Source organism: Pseudorasbora parva, chromosome 1 (genome assembly GCF_024679245.1).
Source record: "Pseudorasbora parva isolate DD20220531a chromosome 1, ASM2467924v1, whole genome shotgun sequence".
NCBI classification, from domain to species: domain Eukaryota; kingdom Metazoa; phylum Chordata; class Actinopteri; order Cypriniformes; family Gobionidae; genus Pseudorasbora; species Pseudorasbora parva.
This window is the reverse complement of record NC_090172.1, coordinates 61,167,545-61,188,981: the sequence shown is the minus strand read 5'-3', so window position 1 is coordinate 61,188,981 and position 21,437 is coordinate 61,167,545. Positions and strand designations below refer to the sequence as shown.

Sequence of the window (21,437 nt, the reverse complement as noted above, 5' to 3'; positions counted from 1 at the left end):
TTGGCATTAGTCATGTGGATATTGGGTGTACTATTATTTTTTAATTTAGAGAGGAATGATAATGTTTATTTTTAATGTTGTTATTATTATAGGCCCAATAAGAAAATTTGACCGATATATTAAAACTGATAAATCATTTACTTCAGCTAAGACACTTCAGATGAGCACTGTTCACCATGTTTTGAATTGCTTGAAATAGGATTGAAATCACTTCAAATAGGAAAATACAGTTAATACAACATGTGCAGTGCAAGTCTATAGGGAAGCTAAGTGTGAAAATCCTGTAAGGCATTCAGGCTTAAGAAATGCAGTTTAAGTATTAACTGGCCTTGTTGGTCAATGTCAAACCACTTTACGGCACTTTGGCCATTTATTATAACCAGTGTGTTAAACCATTAAAACATCAAGAAACACACGTACACACAATTAATCTGGCTTTTAAAACAGTTATGAGTGCATAACATGAGCTTATGCACAATGATAGCAAGATTTATCACTGCCGCCTCAGTGTGTGTGTGTGTGTGTTAGAGCCCTTCATAAGCACTTTCCCTGAGTAGTGTACACAAAGAAGCTGTTGTCACAGAAACAAGCTGTGTGAATGCCAGTCCTCTAAACTCTTAAAAATAAAAGGATCGAAGAGCCATGTTTGGTTGCCCAAAGAACCGTCCAGTGAACAGCTCCTAAAGCAACCATTATTTAAAAAAATAAAAAATAAAAAACTTCCACTATAAAGAACATTTTGCAAAGTTTCCATTGATAAATAAAGGTTCTTAACGGAACCACAGATGACAATAAAGAACCTTTAGTTTTTTTCAATTTGTGTTTAAAGGTTAAGGATTTACATTCTGCATTGTTAAAATCTAAAACACCAATGCAATGGGATGTTATGCAATTAAAAAGGCAAAGCTTTGGTAAAAGTACGTTGAGAGAGAATCAGGATTATGTACAACAATGAAGTTTGTTTAATGATTTATTGAACCCTTTTTTTCACATTTACATGCAAGTCCAATGGACTATAACAACTACATTCTTAAGTGTAGTTTTACCATATTTAAGTCAAATGGTGACCAGCATGGACTCTTTCTGAAAACTACAGCAAATTCTATTGGTGCATATGGGAAGCCATCGCAAACAGTGAATGGGAAAAAAAATCTAGAATGCAATCTACTATTGCATTCTCATGACTTTTAGAAATGACAAAAAATAAAGAGAGATTGATCGTGTTGTCAAAAATATAGATATGTCGTTATGTATCGATACTGAAATATCGGAGCGTTCTCACTCTCTCTTCTTTCCGACGGCAAATTGTGACACACCCGCCTCCTCTCATTCGCTCCGGTTAAATATAGTGCTTGAATTGTGCCAAATTTTAGTCAATGAGTGCATCACCACTGATCAATATAAGTGGCGTGCACATAAAGCCGCCTCTTAAAAAGTACTGAATTGAGTTCTTTTTTGTGGCTTATTGCACTTAAATAGTCCAAATATATATAAAAAATATGTAAATTTCCATCTAGCCAATTATTCAGGTAAATACGTTCAGTTTTGGAACGTTAGTTGAGAGAAAATACATGTTGCGCAATGGTAGATTGGATCCGTACGTTAGCTCTTAAAGTGACAGTAGCCTAATAAACCTGCTGCTGTCTGTCATGATAATTAAAGAGAACATGTCTCACTGATCTTAAACTTTTGTAACTTTAATTGATATTTAATTGGTATTTCGTACTGTTAGACCCACCTGAAAAACTTAAAGCCATTCAAATGATTCAAATGAAGCCTCCCTGTGCTGTGTGTAAGCTATTACAACAAAATCACGGCAGTAAAATTATGGCTGTGCGTATGGCAGTTTTCCTATTACAACAAAATACATTCACTGGACCTTGGCCTTCCTATAATTCAATATTTTACATTCCATTAAGACAGCAGCTGCAACTGTAACGTCTACCAACTTAATTTTTAAAAAATATTAATACGCACCACATTAAGAATACACATCTTGAACACACTTCTTGAATCTTGAAATAGTGTTAATAAACATTATTTCAGGTTTGTTCATCTGGTACTGACTGAAAGGTGAAAATATGGGTTTGCTGTTGTGCAAAAAAAGGCAGAATACTGAGCAGATCCTGTGTGTGTGTGTGTGTGTGTGTGTGTGTGTGTGTGTGTGTGTGTGTGTGTGTGTGTGTGTGTGTGTGTGTGTGTGTGTGTGTGTGTGGGTGTGTGTCACGTGACAGCAGCATTTAATTGATTATATGGACATTAAAGGATTAGTTCACTTCAAAATAAAATCTACTGATATTTTACTCACCCCCATCTCATCCAAGGTGTTCATGTCTTTTATTTCTTCAGTCAAAAAGAAATAAAAAATGTTGTGGAAAACATTTTTCTTCACATAATGGTTTTCAATTTGCAACCAAGGTCCAAAGCAATGCCGTTTCAGAGGAAGAGCTTCAGAGGCTCTGCACGATGCCAGACGAGAAATAGGGTCTGATCAAGACAAACCATCGGCCATTTTCTAAAAAAAATATACTTATATACTTGAATATACTTTTTAACCTAAATTGCTCATCTTGCGCTGCTCTGCGAGCAGAGATTGCTCTGCTCTGATGTGTAATCACGCCAGAAAGGTCACACTAGACACAGGCAGAAGAACCGCCCAGCCCCAACATGCGAGGACGCATACAAACACCCCTTACAAAAAAAACACTCCATCTTCAATTTCAAAATTGTCTAATATCATTGGTTAACATTTTTTTTGCTGAAGGATGTTTGTATTCGTCTTCACACGAGCACTTTGTAAACACGAGGGCGGTGCTTCTGCCTACGTCTGGTGTGACACAGAGCAGCCCAAGATGAGCAATTTAGCTTTAAAATTATATACATTTTTATTTTATTTTTTAGAAAATGGCCGATGGTTAGTCTGGATCAGACTCTACTCCTCTGGGATCGGTCAGAGCCTCTGAAGCTCTTCCTCTGAGACTGCATTGATTTGGACCTTCAGCCGTTGGTTCCCATTGAAGTCCATTATATGGAGAAAAATCCTGGAATGTTTTCCTCAAAAAAACTGAAGAAAGACAGACATGAACATCTTGGATGAGACGGGGGTGAGTAAAATATCAGGAAATGTTCATTTTGAAGTGAACTTATCCTCTAAAAACATCCCTCCATCCTGGAGATCAGCGGCTCACACGGCGTCCTTGATCAGATCAGCGAGTCTCCTAAAAGCCTGTGGATGAAGAGGAGAGAGGCATGATGACGAACTCATCTGTATTTAAGCACAGGCACTCTGACTCACAGCAGCATAAGATGATGAAGATCAAGATGATATTATCAACGTTTGTGGGCCGTACATCAACAGGGATGCATTAAATTGATCAAAAGGGACATTAAAGACATTTATAATGTTATAAAAGATTTATATTTCAAATAAAAATATATATTCATCAAAAATCCTGAAACATGTAGCATGGTTTACACAGAAATATGAAGCAGCACAGCCTGTTTCCATTACTGATAATAATCAGAAATGTTTCTTGAGCATCAACTCCTCATATCAGAGTGATTAGTGAAGGGTCATGTGACACTGAAGACTGGAGTAATGATGATAAATTCAGCTTTGATCACAGGAATTAATTACTTTTATAATATATTCACATGGAAAACATTTATTTTAAAAAGTAATAATAATAAAAATTAATAAAATTGTTTTGAGTGTATTTTTTGATCAATTAAATGCAGCCTTGCTGAGCTCTTTTTTTTTTTAAACATTAAAAAAACACACACACACACACACACACACACACACACACACACACACACACACACACACACACACACACACACGTTTTTATGACCCTAAACCATTAAAACGTTTTATATTACCAATTTGAATTTAAAATACATTTATTTAAATATGAAGGATAACAAAATTAAATCTGGCAATGATTTAGCAAATTTAAAGCAGCACTGGGTAACTTTTGCTCTCGGGGTCCCCCTACAGTTGGGAAAAAATAATGTCAACTACTGTCGTAAGCTGTCATCCTACAACAGGGGATGCCATCGCACGTGCATTTGATGACATGACAAACCTGATAGCCCTGAACTAGTGATGCGCGGGTCGTCTCATAACCCGCGGACCCCGTATGTCTATTTAATGGTCGCGGGTGCGGGGCGGGTTGTAAAAATATATAAAGTGGTGCGGTGCGGGCCAAATAACTTCATAAAAGCGGGTTGGTGCAGCACTAACCCCTAATTTACACTGAACACGTGTGCGGCGCATTACGGCTGCGGCAAGGTTTTATTCCGTCCTCCACACGGTGCTAACTCACACCGGGAGCATATCAGAAGCGGAGCGACTGGATGCGTGAGACCACGTGATTTGCCTGTCCGACGTCCATTTCTCGTCTCCTACCAATGATATATTGCCAATATACATGCACTACGTTTGGGAGTCTGCACAGGGTGTTTATTTTGAAATTGACAGGGATTTTTGACTTTTATTTTGTATTTCCGGTGCGACTTGGACGCGCGTCCGTCAAAAATAGACTAGGCACCTATATTTAGCGAAGCACCGCGGAGAGCCACTTCTGGGAAGCTTCTGAAACACGCCGCGTCGCGGCCGGTGTAAACACAAGCATTGACTAGAATGGGTGCGATCAGCTTCGGTAGCTGTGTCGCAGCCGTAATGCGCCGCACACGTGTTCAGTGTAAATGAGGGGTAACAGTTCCCCTGAACACTGCAGGAGGAGTTCACATGCAGGTGTTCTTCTGGCGGCGCGTGTGAAATGTCTTCATCCCAGGTAACGTTACAGTCAGTGGCATATGTTTCAGCGTGTGTTATGAATATAATTTCATGGGTTTTTATTTTTTTCAAACCCCAAATAATCACGATGCTCACGTTTACAAGCCAGCGTCATTATAGTAGTCTATTGGTTACCGTTTTACAGAATCTATATGATACTTCAGTTCAATGTTTGAGTGGTAACGTTAGGTAATCACCGTAACAAGCAGGACAGCATCGGTCGGGCACGCCTCCTTCAGCTCACGCCGACGAGCAAACGCTGGTCACATGTTGATCCTCGTCCTGCCTTTAATCCATCACTTTTTCGTTTCCTCTTATTGCTTTCCTCCAACAAAACCTTTTCTTTCTTATGTGTCTCTGCTGCTTCGGACATGACTATATTATCCGACGAACAAAGTTGGGCTCGCACGTCTGAATGTAAGGAAGTGTGTGTGTTGGTGGAAGTGACGTATATGCCGTAAAGCAGTCGAATTTTGTAGTTCTTTTTGTTCTCGGGTTACTACCCGAAACCCGAAGTTTAAAAGTACGATTAAAAACGATACAGACCCCATCAGGCTATGGCAGACGTGTCATTCAACCTATTGTAAGTCGATTTATCATCACAAGAGTCTTAAAAATATATTATGAAGGATGAAAAGTTACCTAGTGCTGATTTAAAAGGCAGGTTTTAAAATTTGCATAGAGAGACAAAAACCTGGCAGGAAAATCATACATTGACGACAACATAATCAGTTATTAATACTTCATTGTTTTTACACGTGTTTGTTCATAATTACTTTGCATGACAGCCTCGACAATAATTACGTCTGAACAATTTGACGTGTGTGTGTGTGCGTGATTGAGTTAATGTGTGTGTGTGTGTGTGTGTGTGTGTGTGTGTGTGTGTGTGTGTGTGTGTGTGTGTGTGTGTGTGTGTGTGTGTGTGTGTGTGTGTGATTGAGTGAATGTATGTGTGTGTGTGTGTGTGTGTGTGTGTGTGCCTGTTTATGTGGTTTATGAGGACACAAATTTGTATAACTACATGGGTATTACACAGGCATTACATATCAAATGTCCTCATAATTTAAATAGCTTTAAAAACATACTAAATTATGTTTTTTTGAGAAAGTAAAAATGCAGAATGTTTCCTGTGATGGGTAGGTTTAGGGTTAGGGGCAGTGTAAGGGGATAGACAATATGGTTGTACAGTATAAAATGAATTACACATATGGAGAGTCCTTGTAAACCACATAGACCAACGTGTGTGTGTGTGTGTGTGTGTGTGTGTGTGTGTGTGTGTGTGTGTGTGTGTGTGTGTGTGTGTGTGTGTGTGGTACCTCGTCAATCTGTTGAGGTGTGGAGAGAGAGAAGGCCGCTCTAACATACGGACACGGATCTGAGCTGTTGATGTTAAACACTCCTCCAGGAACCAGAAGGACCTGCAAACACACACAGCTCAGGAGGATCACTGGAGGCCCGTCGTGATTTACACACCAGACGTCACGGGAAACTGAGCTCATGTCCACAGGAGTAATTCTGGCTGATCAGGTATTGTGCTGGAGCTCAAAAACATCACATGGCTTTTCAAAGTGAAGTTAAAACTGGATGTTTAAAATGACTATATGCTCGTCTGTGTGTGTGAGGCAAATCATGTGGTGTGTTTAATGGATCAGGTGCTTCCCTTCATTTACATAAACACACACACACACACACACACACACACACACACACACATTCAAACTTTAGCTTTGGCAAAAAGCCTCAGTAAACCTGCTATAAAGCGACAGTGACATGCGCACACACACACACACACACACACACACACACACACACACACACAGGGAAGTGTTTTCAAACAGCATAGTAGTACATAAAATAATTTGTTATTACATTCAGAGGCACAAACTGTGTGTGAATTAGTGTGAACTGAACAGATGTGTGCATGTGCGTGAGTGTGTGTATGAGAGTGTATGTGTGTGAGCATGTGTGTGTGTGAGTGTATGAGAGTTTATGTGTGTGAGCATGAGAGTGTGTATGAGTGTGTGTGAATGTGTGAGCATGAAGTATGTGTATATGAGTGAGTGTGTTTTTAAGAGCGTGTGTGTGTATGAGAGTGTTATCTGTGTGTATGAGAGTGTGTTTGAGTGTGTGTGTACCTCTTTCTCTAGCGCTCTCTCCATGATCAGCCGCTGTGTGTCTTTAATGCCCTTGAGCTTAATCCACAGGAACATGCCCGCCATGGGAGGATGCCACTCGGCTACATCTACAAAACACACACACACACACACACACACACACACAAACACACACACACACGTGAGAGGAGAGACATGAAGCACTGTAATCTGGACTCTGACACACGGATCATTTACTTATTCCAACAAACTGCGCCCGGCCGTGTGTTTCAGGTTCAGCTGAAACTATAGACAGCATCTGTTGCTGTGAGTTTCCACAGAAGATCCTTTAGTTCAGAAATATATCAGAATTATATGAGCTCACGCACTGCACTGGGACGAATGTTCAGATACACACTGTTTGAATTAGTATAGCACTGCACGTGTCAGCAAGAGACTCAACAAATGTATATGCAAAACTGGATCATATCATGCTTATGTGAAACTATAAACGGACGTTTTCCCTGTGTGTGTGTGTGTGTATAAGGATACCAAGGGCCTGTACCATGAAGCCGGTTTAGCTGGTTCGCCAGATATGTTTAAGCTTAGTTTGTGTGCAAATCCAGGTTTGTAGGTACCATTAAAGTGGTTTGGCTTTTAGTTGTGTTCATCTCCAGGGCAGGTTATGTTCTGGATTAGAGATCGCAAACTGAAATTGGACCAATCAGCTGCGAGTAAAGTGACACACCTCTGATGCAATGAAGCCACTCCCCCTTTTCTACTCCGCATTAAAGGTCTCTACATAGCAAATGGGTTTTAAAGACTGAAGCGTCTGGCTTTTAACAATGTTTATTTATAATAATAATCATTTTGAATGATTTAGATACCATTTATGTAATTATTATACCCTTAATAAATTACATATGTATCATTATAGTTAATCGATCATTAATATGCACTTAGTTAACATTAATATAAATAGCCTATATAAAGGTCATACAAATAAGCTTTAAAATAAATAAATTAAGCTAAAAAAATGACTACACGTGAGCTTAAATGTTCGATTCTCTGTATATCCATCAACTAAACTAACTTCATGACTTGCATTAACTAATATGAACTGTCTCTGAGTTGTCCTCTTTTATCGACAGCTCTTTTCTGTTTGCTGTGTAAATTTGTTTAAATTCTTAATATTTTTCAATCATGTAATATTCTGCAGTAATATTCACTATTTATGCCAGAGCTAAACTCCTGAACTCAGGATCAAAGCCGATGATCAGCATTATGGGACCAACAGAGCCTGAATAGATTGGTTTGGTCTAAGCTAATCCTGTAAGCCTGAGTTTGTTAAACTAGCATCATAGTACAGACGTTAGGAATGGATGTGGTGCTTACATGGAGGAAAAAAATGAAAAAATCACGGAATTACGTTGGTCTTATTGACCAAAAAAGGTAAATCATAGCTAAAAAGGACATTTCGGTACAGGAGGATTAAAATAAGCACATTAACCCTTAAACGCATACCTTGGGTCTTTTTTGACCCGGAACGTCCTTCACAACCTTCCTCCTCATTCATTTTTTTTAAAGTTAGACATCAACCTTCTTATACTACCTTCAATCAATCAATTTTAAACAATATTTCAAGAAAAAAAATACAATTATAATTGAATGCCTGTTTTTCTGCTTGTTTTTTGTCAGAATTGTATAGGGTCGCTAACGGCCCGTGCTGTGTAAGAGTACGTTTATTTTTTTCTGCACAACAATAAATGAATGTTTAATGATGAAATAAGAGCAATTCACCTGATAAAGTCTGACTGCAACGATGAAGAGACGTTTCACTCATAGTTACCTCAGATAGAAAACACAACTATATAACCTAATCTAATAATTATAATCTGCAAAACAAAAATATACGAAACGCTAAAGGTTCAGAGATTTACTGCAGAGCAAGTGCTGAACACAATCATATATTAGTGCCAATGTCTCTTGTTGATGGATCTGGTGAGGAAGCTGTCCGTCATCAAAATATTGATTTTGAAGACGTTGAAAATGAGTTTTAAGAATAAGAGGCAGATGCTGAATGTACTGGGAATTGAGCTCTGATGAGGACAGATGGTGATGGGATAAAACATCTAATAATAATAATAATAATAATTCCTTACATTTATATAGCGCTTTTCTAGACACCCAAAGCGCTTTACAAATAAAAGGGGGGAATCTCCTCAACCACCACCAATGTGCAGCAACCACCTGGATGATGCGACGGCAGCCATTTTGCGCCAGAACGCTCACCGCACACCAGCTGATTGGTGGAGAGGAGACAGAGTGATTAAGCCAATCAGGATATGAGGATTGTTAGGAGGCCATGATGGACAGAGGCCAATGGGCAAATTTGGCCAGGATGCCGGGGTTACACCCCTACTCTTTATCGAAGGACATCCTGGGATTTTTAACGGCCACAGAGAGTCGGGACCTCGGTTTAACGTCTCATCCGAAGGACGGAATCTGCTCAAACTGAACCCTTACAAGCTCCAAAAGGTAACCAAATATGCATTATTTTATTCTTCTGAAATTGTTACTCTAATATATTTTATATATTACCGCAGCAGGTAGAGATCTATCTGTGTTAGATATAGATCCGGGTCGCTAAAGACCCGAATATGTAAGAATGTTTGGCGAAACAGTCATGCATTTACAAGATCAAAAACATCCCATTTCTGAGCGTTTTTAAACCCTCACCTATAAGGGCATTGCTGGAAATGTGATTTTTGTTTGCCGTTTATGTTTACACATTATTTCCTACAAACCTTGGAGCCATTTGTCTGCGGAGGAGAGCATGGCGTTCCTCTGGGATCTGTAAAACTCGATTACCCTGAGGAAGAGGAGCAGATGATGTCAACCATGAGCACGTCTCAACTTATCTGAAGTCAATGCAGAAAAACAGAGCCAATAACAGTTCAGATGCTCCAAGCAGAAGCCTGAAGATTCGGGCATTCCCATGATAACGAGTTACTCTTATCTGACCACTTTTTCCAGTAACGAGTAATCTAACGCGCTACTATTTACAAACCAGTAATCAGATTAAAGCAATTTAATCCAAGTCACTGTGAGTTACGATCGGTTTCATTTTCCTTAGTAAAAATCGATATTTTTCTTTCTTTACACCGTTGACTCGCCCTCATTTCGTGCTGTTAAAAACTTGTTTTGTTCTGTAAAACCACTCCTTGCTGCTCATTTTTGTTTCCGGACCTGTGTCATGCACGGCCCGGGCGGCCAGCCCCCAGATCAGATCAGAGTCAGACACGAGTCGACAGCTAACGTCTCGAGGAGTTCGAAGACACGAGAGGCGGAGAACAAACGTGATAAATATGAAGTTGCAAAAGAAAGAATGTTTTGGATCAGGAGGTGAGGTGAACTAACAGAGTTATTAGACTGCAATAGCCTGACCCAACAACTAATCCATTAATTAAACATTTCAGTTTCTTATTATTTGGCTTTGGTTGCAGTACCCTATAGTTTATTTTTATTTAGTTTTAAAATGTAATCAACATTTTCATAAGTACTAGATGTGTTGGGCTATTTAACATGTCATTTTGGTGAAATGAACGAAATGACTCGAAATGACTCGAAAAAAGATTCGTTCATTTTGCTGAACGAGATTCTGAGTCAGTAAAAATGATCCGAACTTCCCACTACTGAAAGTAACTTGTAATCTAAATTAGTTACTTTTAAAACCAAGTAATCTGTAAAGTAACTAAGTTACTTTTTAAAGGAGTAATCGCAGGGCCACACTGAACCTGTAAATTTCTTTAGTGATTTCTGCGCTGAAATTTATGAAAAATCATGTTTTGTAATTATGAGGAATGCTTTAAATGTGTTAAAATGATCTAAGAATATTGGAACTGAAAACATCACAAATAAAATATAAAATATTCACTTATCAACTATTAAGGTTTACAGTAGAAATCCAAATAGAACAATATCTCTTTTATTGTAGGCTTCATCCACTAAAAGACAGTGAAAATATTGCTTTATTAATTGTATTGTAGACAAACAATTTCATATTATTCAACAAAAGAGCAAAATAAATAAATACCTACCGAAGTAAATAAATTAACTATTTTTAATAGCTATAAATAAGTCATTTTTGTAGACAAGTGACGTTTTCCTTAAATCCTCCGTGGTCAATTTTATTTCAGACATTTTAAAATAGGCTCTCACTCTCACTAAAAACAATTTCACATCAATAAGCGCAGCCTAATCTCACACACACACGTTTGCGTATGCTTTTCAAATGACGGGCACTACAATGTGGAAATCTGCTGAGTTTTCACAAAACTTCTTAAGAATAAAATTATTCTTAATTACTTCTAATTTTCTAACTTAAGAAAAATTATAAGAATATTTTGTATTCCCAAAAACTTTTCTTAAAAACATTGTTATCTTTTTTCTTATGATTGTTCTTAGGATAAAATGTAAGAAGTATTCAAATTCACGATAAGAATGTTCTTAAAAATCATCGTAAATAACTTCTTGAAGTTAGGATAACCTCCAACCTATCTGAAATACCCAAATGTAAGATGTTTAACCAATTTATTCGGTTTTTTCAAATATTAAGCATTACAACATAACAGTAGCTTGCTAAATATAATATTTATAACTAATAGTACCATATGGACGAGCATGAAACCATTAAAGCTCGCACCATCCGGCAAGACAATAGCGGACGAGAAACTCCACGTAATTTAAAAATAGTAATACTACTGTTATTGTGTCACAAACAGTAGTATTAAGACTTTTCCTGGCGAGAATGTACTTGTTTAAAGATTAAACCTGTGGTTTCTTTATAAAGAGAGCGCCTATTTGACAATGACACGGCACATTAAAAACACAACGTTGAGTGATTTACTACCGTCAAGCCAATCACGACGGAAATAGCCTGCACACTTATTATGATATCTAATAATTAAGAATGATAATCTAATTATTTTAAGAATTTTCTTAACTTCTTTCTTAAAGGGATACTTCACCGCTTTTTCATATTAAACTGTTATTCCCTTAACTCCCTTAAGACGAGTTGACACATCCCTCTCTCGTCTAAAGCGTGTCTTTGTGCCTCTTAACAGACACAAAATGCAATTAAAATGTCTGTCTAACATGAACAGGTCCCTCACATGACAACGAGATGCGTTTAAACACTTAGCCATTGTTTAAATTCATCTAAACAGTGTTTTAGAAGGCTAGCTGTGTCTCGCGCTGAAGTCCCGTGGGAACTCAGCGGTAGCCGGAAAATAGGCAGTCCAGTTGGGAAGAGCGTTGTGTGTGTAAAGCACCATTATTTTATTAGGCTACTGCACATCTTTCCTCAAGCCATGTGTGCCCAAATGGAAGGATAAATAAAGTTTACATTACCTCTACAGTGGCTGCACCCGTCTTTAACAATGGAATGGCATTTTTCTTCAACCGGCCCGGCTGTGTTGTGTCTGTGTAAGTTAGTCAAGTGTTTGCTACACTCCGGAAAGGCACAAACGCGAACAATTTCTTCTTCACTCGTGAGCCCGATCGGATCATCACTCTAGTGAAGACCGGTCAAGAACGAATCGTTCTTTTGAACCGGTTCTTTTTAGTGAACCGGGCGAACCAGTTCACCAAATCTGACTGAATCGTTCTCAACGGTTCGCGTCTCAAATCAGCGCTGACCACACACGTTATTTTAGTTACTCACTTTCTGACATGAGTGACAGTCCCTCCGAATATAAATAAACTAATGTCTTGAATTATATTTTGCATCTCCTTGAATTATATCTTTGCATATTTTGAATTATATTTTGCATCTCCAACCGTTCACTAAACTGAGTCATGTTTTGCTGAGAGATCTGATGAACTCACGAGCAGCTGATACGAGCATGCACGAGAAACTGAACGAGCGGTCCTCGGATACAGAATTGAAAACAGTTTCTCTCGGACACGTTCAATTCTGAGGACCGACGAGCCGATGAGCAGAGCCTTTTCATAAAAACGATGCTCTTTCCCACTGGACTATTTTTCCGGCTACCGCTGCATTCCCACGGGACTTCAGCGCGAGACACAGCTAGCCGGCTAAAACAGGTGAATTTAAACAATGGCTAAGTGGCTAAACGCATCTCGTTGTCGTGTGAGGGCCCTGTTCATGTTGGACAGAACTTTTAATTGCATTTTGTGTCTGTTAAGAGGCACAAAGTCACCCGTTACGTCCATGCCCCCAATGCTGCCGCTTTAGCTGAGGGGGGGCTCTGGGCATTAACTGTAATAACTCCGAGTTGCAAGCACCAGTCCGGTTCGTTTTTTTTCCTATAGACTGTACTCACAAAGAAATAACGATCAAGATAAACTTAAAAATTAGCCGGAGTTGTTCTTTAATCTCTCTGACGCGTGGTGACGATCTGATAACATTTAGCTATGGTACCACTATGGTACCAAACAGAGATCAAGTTAGAAGCGGCCAAACACCTCCACGTTTCCCTATTTAAATACAGTTACACCAATAGCTGAACGATCAAGTATGGTGATATAAAATAAAATGTGTCGCTTTTCTAAGCGGATTAAAAAGGAGAACTATAATGTGTGGCGGATTAGCACTTCTCAGAGTACTTTGACTCGGCGCAGTAAAAAGTCCCGGCTGAAAATCCTTCCTCACACCTCACCTCACTCTCTCATTTCTGTCAATAGTCCCAGTAATCGGATTACTTTTTTTTCAAAGTAACTGTTGATAACACATGATAATCTGGTGTCAGAAACGCACCCGTCGATGTGTCGGAGGAACCCGTCCTGACCCCAGTTCTGGAGCAGCTGAGAGACGATGAGCTGAGAACACACACACACACACACACACACACACACACACACACACACACACACACACACACGTTGGTCTATGTGGTTTACAGGGACTCTCCATAGGTGTAATTGATTTTATACTGTACAAACCGTATTTTCTATCCCCTTACACTGACCCTACCCCTAAACCTACCCATCACAGGAAACATTCTGCATTTTTACTTTCTCAACAAACATCATTTAGTATGTTTTTAAGGCCATTTGAATTATGAGGACATTTGATATGTCCTCATAAACCACATACAATACATTAAAAAAGAACATTAGTGTAAAAATACATTTTATTTAATATTTATGAAACATTTATTGGCTTTCCTGATAGTATTTGTGCATTTTGCAAATCACTACACCACAGCGACAAAACGAGAAAATATTTATTTTATAATTTATTTAATGTAAAAATATTATTATTCAAAAATAATAATACATATACTATTTAATGTTTAAAATATGAACTATTATAAAATTGGCTATTATTAAAACAAATATTACAGCACAGCAACAAAAATAAGTAAAAACAATATTTATTTTAGACGTTATTCATTGTGTAAAATAAATATTATTAATTATTATTTAAATAAACATTAACTAATATCTTTTGATATTTATTAAACGTAATTTACTGACTTTGTTGGTATTAATTGAAGAGTATTTTGCAAATAATCCCACCACAGCAACAATTAGAAAAACATACTTAACTATTATTAAACTGCTATTATAAAAACAAATTTTATTTAATATAATTTAATATTTATTATTGATATTATACCGTTTCACAATCACAAATTATTTAATGTTTAAAATACATATGAACTATTATTATTTTATATTATTTATTAAACATTATTTAAAGCCTCTGCTGATCTTCCCCCCGGGGTTAAAGCTCTCACACTTGTTTTTCTCCGTGCATCTCTTCTCCTGAGATTAAAGATGAGATTCACCACCGCTGGGATATGAGACACACCCGCGTCCTCACACACACTCACACACACTCGCTCTCTCTCACACTCGCGCTCTCTCACACCTGCGTCCTCACACACACTCACTCACGCTCGCTTTCTCTCACGCTCGCTCGCTCTCTCTCACGCTCGCTCGCTCTCTCTCACGCTCGCTCGCGCTCTCTCACGCTCGCTCGCGCTCTCTCACGCTCGCGCTCTCTCACACTCGCGTCTCTCTCACACTCGCGTCTCTCTCACTCGCTCGCTCGCTCTCACACTCTCTCTCTCTCACACTCGCGCTCTCTCACACTCGCGCTCTCTCACACTCGCGCTCTCTCACACTCGCTCTCTCTCACACTCGCTCTCTCTCACACTCGCGCTCTCTCACACTCGCGCTCTCTCACACTCGCTCTCTCTCACACTCGCTCTCTCACACACTCGCGCTCTCTCACACTCGCGCTCTCTCACACCTGCGTCCTCACACACACTCACTCACGCTCGCTTTCTCTCACGCTCGCTCGCTCTCTCTCACGCTCGCTCGCTCTCTCTCACGCTCACTCGCTCTCTCTCACGCTCACTCGCGCTCTCTCACACTCGCTCTCTCTCACACTCGCGCTCTCTCACACTCGCGCTCTCTCACACTCGCGCTCTCTCACACTCGCTCTCTCTCACACTCGCGCTCTCTCACACTCGCGCTCTCTCACACTCGCGCTCTCTCACACTCGCGCTCTCTCACACTCGCGCTCTCTCACACTCGCGCTCTCTCACACTCGCTCTCTCTCACACTCGCTCTCTCTCAAACTCGCGCTCTCTCACACTCGCGCTCTCTCACACCTGCGTCCTCACACACACTCACTCACGCTCGCTTTCTCTCACGCTCGCTCGCTCTCTCTCACGCTCGCTCGCGCTCTCACACTCGCGCTCTCTCACACTCGCTCTCTCTCACACTCGCGCTCTCTCACACTCGCGCTCTCTCACACTCGCGCTCTCTCACACTCGCGCTCTCTCACACACTCACGCTCTCTCACACTCGCTCTCTCACACACTCGCGCTCTCTCACACTCGCTCTCTCACACACTCGCGCTCTCTCACACTCGCTCTCTCACACACTCGCGCTCTCTCACACACTCGCGCTCTCTCACACTCGCGCTCTCTCACACTCGCGCTCTCTCACACTCGCGCTCTCTCACACTCGCTCTCTCACACACTCGCGCTCTCTCACACTCGCGCTCTCACACACTCGCTCTCTCACACACTCGCGCTCTCTCACACACTCGCGCTCTCTCACACTCGCGCTCTCTCACACTCGCGCTCTCTCACACTCGCTCTCTCACACACTCGCGCTCTCTCACACTCGCGCTCTCTCACACTCGCGCTCTCTCACACTCGCGCTCTCTCACACTCGCTCTCTCTCACACTCGCTCTCTCTCACACTCGCTCTCTCTCACACTCGCGCTCTCTCACACTCGCTCTCTCACACACTCGCTCTCTCACACACTCGCGCTCTCTCACACACTCGCGCTCTCTCACACTCGCGCTCTCTCACACTCGCGCTCTCTCACACTCGCTCTCTCACACACTCGCGCTCTCTCACACTCGCGCTCTCTCACACTCGCGCTCTCTCACACTCGCTCTCTCTCACACTCGCTCTCTCTCACACTCGCTCTCTCTCACACTCGCGCTCTCTCACTCGCTCTCTCACACACTCGCGCTCTCTCACACACTCGCGCTCTCTCACACTCGCGCTCTCTCACACTCGCGCTCTCTCACACTCGCTCTCTCACACACTCGCGCTCTCTCACACTCGCGCTCTCTCACACTCGCGCTCTCTCACACTCGCGCTCTCTCACACTCGCGCTCTCTCACACTCGCGCTCTCTCACACTCGCGCTCTCTCACACACTCGCGCTCTCTCACACTCGCTCTCTCACACACTCGCGCTCTCTCACACTCGCTCTCTCACACACTCGCGCTCTCACACACTCGCGCTCTCTCACACACTCGCGCTCTCTCACACACTCGCGCTCTCTCACACACTCGCGCTCTCTCACACTCGCGCTCTCTCACACTCGCGCTCTCTCACACTCGCTCTCTCACACTCGCTCTCTCACACTCGCGCTCTCTCACACTCGCGCTCTCTCACACTCGCGCTCTCTCACACTCGCGCTCTCTCACACTCGCTCTCTCACACACTCGCTCTCTCTCACACTCGCTCTCTCTCACACTCGCTCTCTCTCACACTCGCTCTCTCTCACACACTCGCGCTCTCACACACTCGCGCTCTCTCACACTCGCGCTCTCTCACACTCGCGCTCTCTCACACTCGCGCTCTCTCACACTCGCTCTCTCTCACACTCGCTCTCTCTCACACTCGCTCTCTCTCACACTCGCTCTCTCTCACACTCGCTCTCTCTCACACTCGCGCTCTCTCACACTCGCTCTCTCACACACTCGCGCTCTCTCACACACTCGCGCTCTCTCACACTCGCGCTCTCTCACACTCGCGCTCTCTCACACTCGCTCTCTCACACTCGCTCTCTCACACACTCGCGCTCTCTCACACTCGCGCTCTCTCACACTCGCGCTCTCTCACACTCGCGCTCTCTCACACTCGCGCTCTCTCACACTCGCGCTCTCTCACACACTCGCGCTCTCTCACACTCGCTCTCTCACACACTCGCGCTCTCTCACACTCGCTCTCTCACACACTCGCGCTCTCTCACACTCGCTCTCTCACACACTCGCGCTCTCTCACACACTCGCGCTCTCTCACACTCGCGCTCTCTCACACTCGCTCTCTCTCACACTCGCTCTCTCTCACACACTCGCGCTCTCTCACACTCGCGCTCTCACACACTCGCGCTCTCTCACACTCGCGCTCTCTCACACTCGCTCTCTCTCACACTCGCTCTCTCTCACACTCGCTCTCTCTCACACTCGCGCTCTCTCACACTCGCTCTCTCTCACACTCGCTCTCTCTCACACTCGCTCTCTCTCACACTCGCTCTCTCTCACACTCGCTCTCTCTCACACTCGCTCTCTCTCACACTCGCTCTCTCTCACACTCGCTCTCTCTCACACTCGCGCTCTCTCACACTCGCGGTCTCTCACACTCGCGCTCTCTCACACTCGCTCTCTCTCACACTCGCGCTCTCTCACACTCGCGCTCTCTCACACTCGCTCTCTCACACACTCGCGCTCTCTCACACTCGCGCTCTCTCACACCTGCGTCCTCACACACACTCACTCACGCTCGCTTTCTCTCACGCTCGCTCGCGCTCTCTCACGCTCGCTCGCGCTCTCTCACGCTCGCTCGCTTTCTCTCACGCTCGCTCGCGCTCTCTCACGCTCGCTCGCGCTCTCTCACGCTCGCGCTCTCTCACGCTCGCGCTCTCTCACACTCGCGCTCTCTCACACTCGCTCTCTCACACTCGCTCTCTCTCACACTCGCTCTCTCTCACACTCGCTCTCTCTCACACTCGCGCTCTCTCACACTCGCGCTCTCTCACACTCGCGCTCTCTCACACTCGCGCTCTCTCACACTCGCGCTCTCTCACACTCGCTCGCTCTCACACGCTCGCGCTCTCTCACACTCGCGCTCTCTCACACTCGCGCTCTCTCACACTCGCGCTCTCTCACACTCGCGCTCTCTCACACACTCGCGCTCTCTCACACTCGCGCTCTCTCACACTCGCGCTCTCTCACACTCGCGCTCTCTCACACTCGCGCTCTCTCACACTCGCGCTCTCTCACACTCGCTCTCTCACACACTCGCTCGCTCTATCACACTCGCTCGCTCTATCACACTCGCTCGCTCTCTCACACTCGCTCTCTCTCTCACACTCGCTCTCTCTCTCACACTCGCTCTGTCACACACTCGCTCTATCACACTCGCTCTCTCTCTCACACTCGCTCTCTCTCTCACACTCGCTCTCTCTCTCACACTCGCTCTCTCTCTCACACTCGCTCTCTCTCTCACACTCGCTCTCTCTCTCACACTCGCTCTATCACACTCGCTCGCTCTATCACACTCGCTCGCTCTATCACACTCGCTCGCTCGCTCACACACACTCGCTCTCTCAGACACACTCGCTCTCTCACACACACTCTCTCTCCCTGACCTGTGTGAAGGTGCTGGTGTGCATGGTGGAGGCCTGGATGTGCAGCACCACCCGCTCCACCAATGGCTTCGGTCCGGTCACGAAACCGATCCGCAACCTGCCGGAAGAACACCAATCAATCCCGCTCCACATTAACCTCAGTCTGAGGGAGGCATTCATTCATTCATTCACATCTGTGGGACGTCAGGTTATTTTATAGTACAATATAAAAACTAATCATGTATGTATATACATGATTAAATAATTTATAAAAATATTATTTAATGTGTGCATATGTATGAATATTTTGTTATTAAAGTACATGTAGATTAATTATTTATGGTACATTTTAAAAACTTGAAATAAATGATATGCAATTATATTCATATATACATAATGAATGAATGAATGAGAAATTTATATAGCACTTTCATATGTACTACTGTACACCCAAAGCGCTTCACAATCATGTCAGGGGTCTCTCCTCAACCACCACCAGTAATAATGTATTGATAAATATATTTAAAATAATTAGATAAAACACACACACACACATATACATACGATATATATATAAAGTACTACATTACCACTATTGAATTAAATGCTATGTAATTATATTTATATACAAACAATTTATAAATAAATTTAATATGAAATATATAAATATTTAATATACTTAAATTATATATATACAATGTTTATTTATATATATATATATATATATATATATATGAACATTTTATGAAATTATATGTACATTGATTATTTTAATACATAATTTAAATAAATTCAATTTAATAATTATGATGCTTTTAAAAAGGGACTAAAAATGTAACTGTTTAGAAAGTCTTTCGATGTTTAAATTGCTTTGTTTACATTTTTGTGTTGATGTTAACTTAATTCTTAATTGCTCTAACTGATTTATCTTATTTTTCCTCCCTTTGTAGCACTTTGAGATTTTCTTTAAAATGTAAAGTGCTTTATAAATAAAATGCATTACGTGTGTGTGCAATGTATGTGTGTGTGTGTGTATATATATATATATATATATATATATATATATATATATATATATATATATGCATATACAAAATTATCATCTATAAATAACTAATAAACATCTGATAAATAGCAAAATTATAACACTATTTTGTTACTATGTTTATGGATCAACTAATAGTTACAGTAAGCTATGCAATAATAAATAATTTGAATATTAATTACTTGGCTGGTACATGAAAATGCAAATAATTTGCAGCAAAATAGGTCAGATCTCAGATGGTAACACCATAATACACAATTAAACGGACCTTACAAAAAAAAACTAAATGCTGTCGCCTGCAGTTTATCTCGATGTCGCCGTACTTATCTGACTCCCTGAGGAAGACATGTTTGATCTGGACTCAATATCATGAGCCTGACAGCGGTCTCGTGACAAAAGCACTTCAGTCCCAGTGAATCGGGCCATTGGCACGCATTCAGCAGACCCACCCCGAGGACAGGATCTTGGAGAAGGAGTCGGTGCGGAGGACGCGGCCGTCTACGTCCATAGAGAGAAATGTTGGCGCCCACGGCTGGATGACAGAAGAACAGAGCCCAGTGTTGACATTACACCCGCTCGTAATGAGCCTTATCTTATCTCCGCAGCAATACAGAGGCTATCAGAGAGGGCAGTGAACGACCAACACTTCTGCTGATCAGTCACGCAATACAAACAGATGCTGCGAAGAGACACAAACCACAGGAACTCACTTTCTGGAACTGCAGGAAATAATACGGGTCATCCTCGATGATAAGCAAATCATAAATCCTGGCAAGCTGCAAATCAACAACACAATGACAATACAGTGATTGATTGAGAACACACTTTTGACACGCTCAGAGCAACTAAACAACAAACTAACAGTTGTCTCTCCATATGATGCTGGAATAGCGTGTTTTAACATTATATAATAATAATAATACATGTATATACTAGTAAAGCACATGTTAATATTTTGAATTAGGTTTATTATATTCAGTTTCCATTTTAATTTTGGTTTAAAGGGGCCATGAATGGCATTATTTTATGTTTCCTGTGGTGCACAATGTTAGTATGATTTTTACATTAAAAATTGTCCAAATTTAGACATAAAGGGCTTTTTTTAGGATCCTTTAGAAGGTGATGTTATTTTTAGTCGTCAGTGGGCGGGGCCAAAGATGCGATGATGTAAAAGTGGCCGCTGATATTCTGCACTATGATGTCATAATGTGACAAAATACAAAACGAGTCATTTTCAGAGCTTGGCCCCAATAAAAGCTGTTTTTATTTTGTTTTATATGATTTATTTTTAATTTATTGCAAGGTTAAACGTGGTCCTCATGTGCAACCACAGCTAACTATGTACAAATCCAGGGTTTGCGTTAAACTAAATAAATAGATAAAATAAAAGCTGTTTTTACACTAGCAAGATTTGAGTTCTGAAGCCCATTTCCGCCACTAAATAAAAAAATAAAAAGAGTAGTTGCGACTTTTTCTCACAATTGCAAGTTATAAAGTCAGAATTCTGAGATATAAAGTTGCAATTCTGACTGAGAACCCCCAACCACTGCACATTTAGCATGTCTCCCTCATCAGACACACCTGA

General features: G+C 41.7%; 1 protein-coding gene across 2 annotated transcripts in view; it reads right to left on the bottom strand.

The window, feature by feature from the left end:
* Positions 1 to 2,312: 2,312 nt before the first annotated feature.
* Positions 2,313 to 21,437, bottom strand: part of aadat (aminoadipate aminotransferase) — a 72,480-nt gene continuing 53,355 nt past the window's right edge. For both annotated transcript variants that reach the window (XM_067447148.1, XM_067447150.1), the window contains exons 7-14: positions 20,563 to 20,628; positions 20,302 to 20,384; positions 18,829 to 18,925; positions 13,676 to 13,737; positions 9,702 to 9,766; positions 6,937 to 7,043; positions 6,118 to 6,219; positions 2,313 to 3,226 (exon numbers count right to left, since the gene is read on the bottom strand). In XM_067447148.1, coding sequence (XP_067303249.1) covers positions 3,185 to 3,226; positions 6,118 to 6,219; positions 6,937 to 7,043; positions 9,702 to 9,766; positions 13,676 to 13,737; positions 18,829 to 18,925; positions 20,302 to 20,384; positions 20,563 to 20,628 — 624 coding nt within the window. In that variant the 3' untranslated portion in view covers positions 2,313 to 3,184. The remainder of the gene's footprint in view (positions 3,227 to 6,117; positions 6,220 to 6,936; positions 7,044 to 9,701; positions 9,767 to 13,675; positions 13,738 to 18,828; positions 18,926 to 20,301; positions 20,385 to 20,562; positions 20,629 to 21,437) is intronic.